This window comes from Populus euphratica, unplaced genomic scaffold (assembly GCF_000495115.2).
Source record: "Populus euphratica unplaced genomic scaffold, PopEup_1.0 scaffold715.1, whole genome shotgun sequence".
Taxonomy (NCBI): Eukaryota; Viridiplantae; Streptophyta; class Magnoliopsida; order Malpighiales; family Salicaceae; genus Populus; species Populus euphratica.
In genome coordinates, this window is record NW_011500579.1 from 28446 (window position 1) to 39070 (window position 10625).

Sequence of the window (10625 nt, forward strand, 5' to 3'; positions counted from 1 at the left end):
CTAATTAATAGTGTTGATCTCAAAACTATTATTATTTGTTCTCTTAATATTATTTTTTTGGTATAATTAATATTAAAATTATTATTATATTTTTTAATTAATTTTTATAATAATTAATAATATTAATACTAAGAATATCATGATTTGTATTATAAATATTACTATTTTCAGTAAAATTTATAAGAGTATACTTTATTGTAATTAATATTATTAATAAAATAATTGATGAATTTGAAAGAAAATGCTATATTATTTACTAATTTTACCAAATATATTGTAATAATAATTTTATCAAAACACTTAGTTTTACATTTATTTTATTTACAAATTACATATAAATTATTAATTATAGAATTCAAAAATAAACTTGAGTCATGTTATATACACATACACGACCTAAATAATTTTGGGTTCTATACGGTTTAACTCAAGGCTAGACGGCTAGACTAGGATTATGATGGACAAAATCCAAATAACCCTGGATCCTAATTAATCTGGCAGCACCCAAATAAATTTAAATTCTGCTTCTAATATTTTTTGAAAGTTAAAAGTGAGCTTACGTCATAACGTCATCATCTAACTAGTTTTATATTATTTTAGGTTTGGAGCAAATTATCTTTCACTGACCATTTATATTATCAGAGAAAATTAAGTAACTGAGGTGAAAATGACACATATATGCAGACCTACAATTCCTAGTTTAGTATCATTGGTGCAATCAATGATTTTTTTTCTTTTGGCTCATTAATACTTTGGAACAACCAATCAAAGCCGTTTGGCATTGTTTTTTCCGGTCTCCAAGATGTTCTTTTTTCAGATCACACTTTGTCTTTCACATTGACTTTTACCTATCAAATTTCCTTTCTAGTTTTGGCAAGTATGGTTAGATCCCAATGGATTTAGTGAACTTTCTCAGCACTTCACTGTGCTGGTTCGGTTGAGCCAATGCAAAGATGGTCTCAAGTCTCAACTTACATAGGATGCATCACACCAATGGACAGCCAAACTGCCAAGAAGCAGCTACAAACAGGAACTTTCAGCCTTGTAGATGGACCGAATCCTGATGTTGAGATGTTCCAAAGGAAGCACTACATAGAACTAGTCCAGCTGACACATCATGGCCTCCATAGTTGGAAGAGGACGTCAACATGACCTTATCATTTGATAAGTTCATTCACGGGGGAGGGTTTTATTTTACTTCTATACTGTAAAACTTCCTGCATAATCACTTCAGGACATAAATAGAATCGAAGGGTGTAGGGAGGCATCAAGGTGATCTAGATTCTTGTTGCAAAGTCTCAAACAATGTTTTGGATAGATTGGTATTGGACAAAATCTAGCATCTTCGTAACACCCAATATTCTCTAAACACCACATTAGGGACTCGTGTCTTTACTGAAAAATTTAAAAAAAAACTACAAGTTGTCATGATTTTGTAGAGCAAACTGCTAGCTGTCCTTGATAAGAGCAGGCCATTTCAATAATCCCCCATTTTTTGCTTGAAAAATCTAGTCAGCTGAAACTAGCTAGTTGGCAATTTGCATGATGCTATCATCAATTTCCTTTTGATAAAGAGATTGAGAAGGAGAGGAATTAAGGTAGAGAGACAGCTCATTGCTAGAGAGTATAAATGTTTTAGCTGTTCGATATTGCAATATCATGATCAAGTTATTAGGTAACGTTTTCTGATGTTTTGAAGGAAGTTCTAGATCCTTTCAAGCCATTTTATCATTCTTCTAGAGAGCTTTTTCGTACCCGAGAAGAATCGTTAAACGTTTCCGGATGTGTTCTTCATTTTCACTTTCGGCTAGGCCTTGCACTGGGCCAGATAATGGCAAGTTCTTGCACTCAAAATCCTTGGTTACAAGAGCAAGAGCTGAAGTGATCGCAGCTCCTAAGAGATCAAGCCAACGTGCTTTTCCTCGTCTATTAAAACATGGAATTCCTCATACTGATCTTCAAGTAAATGAAATTGTTGAGAGGCAGTCTCAGGCTAACAGCTTAAGCAAGCAAGATATCTGTAGAAAGCCGGAGTTCCATCCAGCGTTTCTTGAAGAAGCCTACGAAAGGTGCAGAAACATTTGCGCCGAATATGCCAAGACTTTCTATCTAGGTAACATTCATATCCCTTCCACATTGTTCATTACATGTATAGTTCTAGATGTCATAATTCAAGGATTTCTAGATGATATGAGAACTATCTCGTCGTTTCGGTGCATGCTTGATTGCTTACCAGATCCCATTAGCACAGGTTTCCAACCTGTTTAATGATTTATCAAAACATTTAATTTGCCTATATATGTCATCACAAATTGTGTGGCAAAATAATGATGATCACTGTCTCTCGATGCAGGAACTCGGCTGATGACAGAGGAGCGACAGAAAGCCACATGGGCAATTTATGGTAAGAGATTTAAGCCCAGAATAGATAAATTAGTCCTTCAAAGACAATACTACCAAATTATTTATAGCTCCAAGAAATTACTTGAACAGATATTCAGTTCCGAAGATCGAAGAAGCAATTCAATTGATCCTAACAGTCACAGTAGAGATGAATTAAGCAAAGAGATTTACATAAGTAGTAAACTATTAAGAATGTTGTTCTACTGCAACTGAGATATTTTCTGCAGTATGGTGCAGGAGGACAGATGAGCTGGTCGATGGACCTAATGCAGTGCTAATGAGCACTTCTGTTCTTGATAGGTGGGAAGAGAGGCTACTAGACATCTTTGATGGACGCCCCTATGACATGCTCGATGCTGCACTTACTGATACAATTTCCAAGTTCCCTTTGGACATTAAGGTGCTTGGAATATTTACTAGATGGATTAATTCCTAGCATAGTGTATGTTCTCAATCTGATAGAGTTTTTTAATCATCTCACAGCCTTTTAGGGACATGATTGAAGGTATGAGAATGGATACGAGAAAATTCCGTTATGATAATTTTCAAGAGCTCTATCTTTATTGCTATTACGTTGCGGGCACAGTTGGCCTCATGAGCGTTCCAGTTATGGGAATTGCAGCAGAATCTGAAGCTTCTGCTCAAAGTATTTATAATGCGGCACTGTACTTGGGTATTGGAAACCAGCTTACAAACATTCTTAGAGATGTGGGAGAGGAGTAAGTTCTTTTTTCCACACAACTTCCATTCAGTTTTCTCGTTTGAATCTTTTAACTTAGTTCAGTCCTTTTTCTTTCAGTGCTTTGAGAGGGAGAGTTTATCTACCACAAGATGAGCTTGCACAGTTCGGGCTATGCGACCAAGATGTTTTCGCAAGAAAAGTCACTTATGGATGGAGAGAGTTCATGAAGGAGCAGATAACAAGGGCAAGATTCTATTTCAACCTTGCAGAAGAAGGGGCTTCAAAGCTTGAAAAGGCTAGCCGGTGGCCAGTATGAACTGAAAACTTTCCATTACTTGCATGATAAATTTGCAACACTTCCATCTCTAACCTATATTGTACCTTGAGATTTTTCATATGCTGACACATTGGTCTGTGATTTGTTGCAGGTATGGTCATCCCTACTAGTATACCAAAAAATCTTGGATGCAATTGAGGATAATGATTATGATAACTTCACAAAACGAGCTTATGTTGGAAGAACGAAGAAACTTCTCACATTGCCCCTGGCATACACAAAAGCTCAATCAATGTCTAGCTTGATCCTTCAGTAAATCAAGATTTTGTCAACAGCCCTAAGGTGGGGGAGTTATGACAGCAGACAGTGGAGAAGTGGAGTGAATAGTGAAACAAGATTATGCTTGTGTATCATAGAGGAAATCGTCGAAGTTTGAATGTTTGTGAGATTGGTTCATTATTGCTTGTATCAGGTTCTCAATTCTCTGATAGAACTAAAATTTTCATGGAAAGTAAATTGCACACACATTTCTCAGTTTTCAAAACTATGACCTTTGCTCAAAAATTGCTTGCACTACAAGTGTCTTGCTTCTTTGAGGCATTTATCAGGCGATATGCTGTTCTCTGTATGCTTACAACAGAGAAGACATGCTGCTATGGCATCCATATCCTGTTTTGGGTTCGAGCTCTCTCCCTTAAACTAAGCCTAAGCGCACAGATGAAAGGAAAAATATATTAAATAATCATAATTATATGATCTGAAAGCATTTCAATTCATTAACATTAGTACGCAAATAAAATTGGGTTCTAAAGAAGAAAGAAGAAGAACATTTATTACATGCTATATCATTGTATCTTTAGGTTTTTGGCCCTCATTACAGTCGACTTCCCTTGTTGGAACTATCTAAAAACAGACAACGCTTTAAGGTTGACGATTTTGCAAGAGATTCCAAGCTCACTGGGCATTGAAAATGACCATACCCATTGCGAAAGATTCCAAGTTAAATGTTGAATCAAATATCTATAGATACCATTTGCCTTGAGGTGCTGCCTCAACACTTTCAAACCGCCCGCCTTTCGTTGTCAAACAAATACTGGCAATCATCCATCCGCACCATAAATGGCATAAACCGTCCACTCACACAAACCACCAGTCTCTTATCCATCAATTACAATCCAAAATATCAAGGAACAGCCATTTTAGCTCTCCACAAAACCTTTCAAGGGCGGGAGCCAGCTGGCAGGGACAGAGTGAACTAATTGTTTTGCTTCAATATTTCTAGAGGGAGACAACACTTCACGGAACTTCGCACTGGTGACAAAATCAATATTTTGACAATCCATGGTCAAGGCAGCTATCATAGAGAAGATGATAGGGAAAAACCGCTTAGTCCACACAAATCTATGCTTCGCGGAAAAATCACAACCAAAGCTTGGAATGAACTGTCATGGGAAACTTAAAGAGGAGGCTTAATTCAATTCAGGTTCAGCTTTCCTATGCAATGTGCAATAAAAAATTATCTAGATATGTTAAGGCACCTACGGAACACTTGGTTAGAAAAAATATAAAAGCACCCATTATAAGTCAACTCATTGTCTCTCTGCACATACCCAACCCTGAAACAACCATCCTTCTACAAAAAGGAATAAGATAACAAAAACAGAATCAAGGCAAAGGAATAAAAGATGCCGCATTGTTTGCTGGAAATGGTATATTTGCGGCTATTTGGTCACCAGCTCCACTGCTTCCTCTTATGGAAACTCTAGCATAATCAGCAAACCAATTGAATCAAGGAAGCTCCACCTGCCCGTTATAAATGCTTTCTGCCACCCACCCCCACCCACCATCATTGTGAATTTATACTCTAGATTTGAAAAATGCCCTCAATAAGTGAACCAGACAGGAAGCACTGGCTGGAAGGATTCAGCATCTCAAGACCAGCTTCAATCATAGGAAATAATCTGGTGTTCTCCGGGTCACATCTGGCTCACCCCTCCTTGGAGCAGGCTCAAACTGCAAACATATTTTGAAGATATTATTTTGAGCCTAACTTATGTGACATTACCCATAGAGTGCTCTAGCATCAGACACCAACCTGAATGAATGTGTGACCCTTGCAGTCATCAACTTCCAAAATAGAAGCCATGTTACCACAGCGGTAGCAATAGTTGGGTGCACTAAAGATAGTAACCACCTTTTGTTCCTGTCACGAGAAAAAAAGCACAATCAATCAGATGAAATTTGCAAACCAGAGCAAGAAATTCACCAAAAGAAAAGCATCAAAGGGAAGTAGTTACATGGCCCCAGTTGTATCCTTCCATAACCAGCTGGTGAGCTCTAGCAATCAGCTTTAAGTTGTTTGTATGGTTAAATTGCTCAGATATGTCCTACAGAAACAATATCCATAAGCATCCCAAGAAGAAAACTCTGTTCTGCTAAAAATTAAGAGCACGGGTGACAAGAAGGGAGTGGAGTGAGTATATTACTTGACCAAAGGTATATCCAGCACCCCTAGGTGAGATGCCCCAACCACAGCGATCATCAGGGTCAGACCACAAAAGATCACACATGGGACCCTCATGGGGAACTTCTTGAACACGATCAAAATTACGAATGTTATCAAGGGTTTCAATGGAGGGTGATAATCCACCATGGAGGCAAAATATTTCTGACTCAACCTTCAAAAGAGAACAAAATACATACATGACACCATATCCACATTAAATGCCCTAACTAAAAAGTAAAATCTATCGAAATCCAAAAAGGAAAATGCAAATTTGGTATTTTTTTTTCCTTCAATTATCTTGGTAGCAAAAATATTTGTTATTTGATATTTTTTTACCAGCACTCACCAATGCTGTCAGTGGAAAATAATCAAACAGATCTGTAAAGATCTTCCAAACATTAGCATTGCCATACCTGCAAAAAAAAAAAAACACCATTGATACTTATCTTTTCTGTACATACTTGTGCCAAAAAAATTGTATAAAACCATTTGAATAACATGATTTACAAAGTTAGAAGATGTGAGAGGAGAAGGTTCTTGGAAGCCTGTTTTCCAACTAGCCAAAAAGTCTATAACTATCATCAAGTCCACTTCCTTTCAATTTCAAGGACTGTGGGGGTTGAAGGTAGAGTTTTCATTTACAGGCTAGTGCACTTTGTCAGGTTCATCAAAAAGTAGTATTCTTTTTTTATATAAAGTGTAGTGTTGAAATTGCACAGAGAATTCCAATTCTCTGTAACAACTTATATTCATGCGTATAAAACATGTTACAAATCAATGCAACAGTCGTCCAAATTAAAAACACAGTATGTCCAAAGTTTCAGTTTGCACTATCCAAGCATCTCTTGTTCAGCCTAAATTTGATTTCCCATGCTTTGAGAAACACTTCATTGTAATGCTTTTTTACCTCTTGCTTTCTCCTTTTTTTTGTTATAGCTTTTCACTTCTATAAGCAACCCCGTTTCCTTATCCGTGTCATTTATAAAATCATATCCAGGTCACAATTGTAAGAAAGTAAAATTTATGTTTATGCATACTGTACACAAGAAACATTAAGAGGGAACTACAAACCAAAGACTGCAGGATTCCAAACTAACTTAAAAGTTAGGATGTAATTCCATTAGACTAAGGATTCAGAAGAACTCACTTCCGCAGGCATTCATCATAGAAACCATAAACTTGAGTAATCTGAAATGGGAACAAGCATCCATAATCAGCCCAATTGATTTGATGCTGAGAAAAAGCTAGGGTATGAAAGAATTGAAATCATAAAATGTTTAGATGTCTTAAAAGTTTACACCCTGCCAAGAACAATACCGCATTAAGTTGCAAATATAATCAATTAATGAACCTTCAACCTAGGATAAAACAAATTATAGCATCAGTTGGCAAAATACATTCTGAAGCATACCTGACGACTTTCATGATTTCCCCTTAGAATAGTAATCCGTTGAGGATAACGCACCTTCAAGGCAACCAGGAGCTGATGAAAAAAAATCAATCAGTATCGCAGCTAAAAAATTAAGAGCCTCAACCAAACTAAAGCCAAAGTTTATCAAAATTTGTGAATAGGTAAGAGAATGTTAGAAGTGCTCCATTCAACACAGCTTAATTTATATGCTTTTCCAATTCAAACCAGAAAGACTTTGGCAGACATACAGTTCCATAGACAACTCTAAAAATACAACCTATTATAATGGCATAGATACATCAAAGGAGAAGGGAGACATTGATGTTGAAATGCACGGGGAAAAATAGAAAGATGGAAGTACTTACAGTTACGGTTTCTACTGAATAATAGCCACGGTCAACATAATCTCCCATGAACAAGTAATTTGTATCTGGACACTACAGCAAACAAAAATGCACAAGTGAACAATACCAAACTAGGTGAGCACAAGACAAATGGTGGAAGCTTAAAACCTTAGATGATGGCATGATAATGAAATAGAAATTAAAAATAGTAAAATGTGTAATGTACTCGGAATGTTGTGGCATCACTGGCATTGTCAGATATACACCATGTATGATGATAAATAGCAGTCAAAGGAACCTCAACTAGAAATCCTTGCATTTCCAGTAAGTGTTAGAAAAACTAACAGATGATAGAGAAAGGGAAGGGTTGATCCCTTGCTATTGCAATGGTCTCCATAGAAGCTAAAGAAAAGGAGGAAAGAAAGTGCAGTAAAGTGACTCCATGTGTATCTCCTTAACTAAAAACAAATGCAATATTGCGACCATTACGGCCACAAGAAGAGAACTCAGAAAGGAGATAACAATTGACATTAATTTGAATCGCCATGTCTGCAAATATGAGAACATAAAATTGCTCAATCAGAAACTTACCTTCCCGCCAATGCGAAAAAGCTCAGCTAGATCATGAAATTGACCATGGATATCACCACAGATTGTAACAGGGCTTTTAACAGGCTGCAAGATGTACAACCAAAGAAAGGAAAGTCAATTACAACTCAGTGGATTCCAAAGTCCTAAAAAGCTCATAGCTTGCATTGCGGAATAGATAGCAAAAGATGGATACTGAACTGAAACATCAAAATGGCATATAAAAGCTCATAGCTTGTATTGCGGAATAGATAGCAAAAGATGGATGCTGAACTGAAACATCAAAATGGCATATAAAAAATCCTAGAACTTATGCTCTGGTAACAGGAAAAAAAATTAGAGAGTAGAGTACCTGAACATTGCTTTCATCCATCAAAATCTCCTTAGCTTTCTCGCATAATGCCCTTACCTGAATCATAAAAAACATTTCCATTGAAAACAATATCCCCAAAGAATAATCTAGGTGTTCCCAGTTTTGAAAGCAATCCTCCTAAAACAAGCATTAACATTGCACACTTACTCCTAGAATCTTAGCATCCACTTCAAACCAAAATAATGGATCCATGTCACCCACCAGAATCCAACTTCATTAATACATCTAGAAAGCACAAGTTCGAAGTATCCACTTCGATTTAGAATACCCCACAAAGAACCAAATTTCAATTATGGCAGCTTAAGCAGTATAATCCAATAAGCAAAGAGCAACATACTTCTGTTCTCTTAACCTTCCAAACTATGAAGAAGTCTTCCAATCAATAAAACTCATCAAACAAAAATCCAAACTTTTTTCCCCAATTTGAAACCTTAACTTGAATAAATCATAGGAAAAAATCAAAAACCAAAACCAATTAACAGATCTGTTCCTATCACCTCCCCAAATCTATCTTAAACCCTCCACGATCCCTTCAAAACATAGATCACACCGCACATGAACCCAAAATAACAGCAGATTCCCAACTTTAACCCTCACAAACCCGGCCAGATCCACGCCATTTCTCCGGAACTGACCTCAAACACTTAAAATAGCCCAAAAATCTCCCAAAAAAACACCGAAATGTATTTTTATGAAAAACCCCCAATTTCAACCCCCAAAAAACCAACGAGATCAGCACCATTTATCCAAGAAACAGCTCCAAAACCCACAAAAAAAAATCAAAGGAAAAACATCTCAAAAAACATAAAAATGGAAACTTTTTTATGGAGAAAAAGGGTTACCTCTTGTTCTGATAAGGGCTTGCACTGCATGAGCTGACTAATTTCCTCATCAAGGTTTCCATGTGTGTTTGTAGCCACCGAATCCAAGCTCATTTTTTATCAATCTTTTTAGGTTTAACCACTAATTACTTTCCAGTTAGGGACCCAGAGATTAAATCTCCCAAATTTATATAAAAAAATTGTAACCTTAGATTTCAATTTTCTCTTAGAATTTTTCTTTTTTTCTAGGGAAAAACAGAAAAAATAATTCCAGAGAGAGAGTGTGGGGAAGAAGGGAGCGGTGGAGAGATGCCTATGGCTTTTACCTATTTGCTTGATTAGATTATAATTGGAGAATACGCAAATGAGTCCTCCATTGATTTATTTATTATATAATTGTCCCTTATTTTTACAATTACACAACTTTATCCTTAAATTATAAACAAATGTTATTTATTTAAGAATATTTTTTCTATAATTGAGTCTTGTTAGTCTCTCCCTATATAAAAAGAAGATAGGCAAGTGTATATATATAAGAAAATGTATTTGACCGGAGAAATAGAAATAGAAGTATAAAATAACTTTGTTTTCTTTACTTTTATTATACATAGTTAGTGTTTGATTATTTTTTTAAAATAAAAAACAAAAATAATTGATACAGAAACTTATTTGGTTTAAAAAATAAAAATTATAGAGATATAAATTTATTTGGTTAAAAATATATGAATAAAGATATAAATAAATATGTTTCAATAATAATTTAAGATTAAATTTTTATATTCTTAAAATAGAAAAATATGTAAATATGTGTCCCAATTGTATGATAACCAAATATTGTCTTATATTTACATTATATTTATCTTTTTTTATAAAAAAAAAAAAAAGTAACTAAGATCTTTATAATATCAACATTCTTTGAGATAACTCGAGAGAGTTTTAATTATATGAACCAACAAAATAATGAACATGAATGATGGTTGGATTGTAATAGATCACGACTCTGAAAAATAAATGGCATTTGTTCTCAAATTTAGGGAAAACCATAGTAATAAAGTCTCCCTTTTCTATTTGTAAGTCCTCCCCCGATCTTTCCTCCATTATTTTTTTTTTCAATTCCTTAGCATCAATTAGAATTGAGATTAATAAATCTTTTTTTTTAATCTTAAATTCTTGTTAATGAAAAAAAAAAAAAAAAAAAAGAGAGAAGGAAGATTCGACAA

At 35.3% G+C, this 10625-nt stretch overlaps 2 protein-coding genes and 2 long non-coding RNA genes across 4 annotated transcripts; 3 read left to right on the forward strand and 1 right to left on the reverse strand.

The window, feature by feature from the left end:
- The first annotated feature begins 1618 nt into the window (after nt 1-1618).
- LOC105115482 (phytoene synthase 2, chloroplastic-like) lies at nt 1619-3718 on the forward strand. Its single transcript, XM_011012375.1, has 6 exons — nt 1619-2113; nt 2354-2404; nt 2631-2803; nt 2887-3122; nt 3203-3395; nt 3514-3718. The coding sequence occupies exons 1-6, from the start codon at nt 1783-1785 to the stop codon at nt 3676-3678; spliced, it is 1149 nt and encodes a 382-aa protein (XP_011010677.1). The 5' UTR covers nt 1619-1782; the 3' UTR covers nt 3679-3718.
- Nucleotides 3719-4227: 509 nt separating this feature from the next.
- Nucleotides 4228-5008, forward strand: LOC105115486 (uncharacterized). Its single transcript, XR_840352.1, has 2 exons — nt 4228-4721; nt 4758-5008. It is a non-coding gene; the product is annotated as an uncharacterized LOC105115486 (long non-coding RNA).
- LOC105115485 (serine/threonine-protein phosphatase PP2A-4 catalytic subunit-like) lies at nt 4916-9726 on the reverse strand. Its single transcript, XM_011012376.1, has 11 exons — nt 9427-9726; nt 8564-8620; nt 8215-8298; nt 7645-7716; nt 7280-7351; nt 7016-7056; nt 6215-6281; nt 5849-6040; nt 5660-5749; nt 5458-5565; nt 4916-5375 (listed from the first exon to the last, which is right to left on the reverse strand). Exons 1-11 carry the CDS (start codon nt 9517-9519, stop codon nt 5310-5312), a joined length of 942 nt encoding a protein of 313 aa, XP_011010678.1. The 5' UTR covers nt 9520-9726; the 3' UTR covers nt 4916-5309.
- LOC105115484 (uncharacterized) lies at nt 8305-8539 on the forward strand. The gene is made up of 2 exons (XR_840351.1): nt 8305-8418; nt 8492-8539. It is a non-coding gene; the product is annotated as an uncharacterized LOC105115484 (long non-coding RNA).
- Nucleotides 9727-10625: the final 899 nt, after the last annotated feature.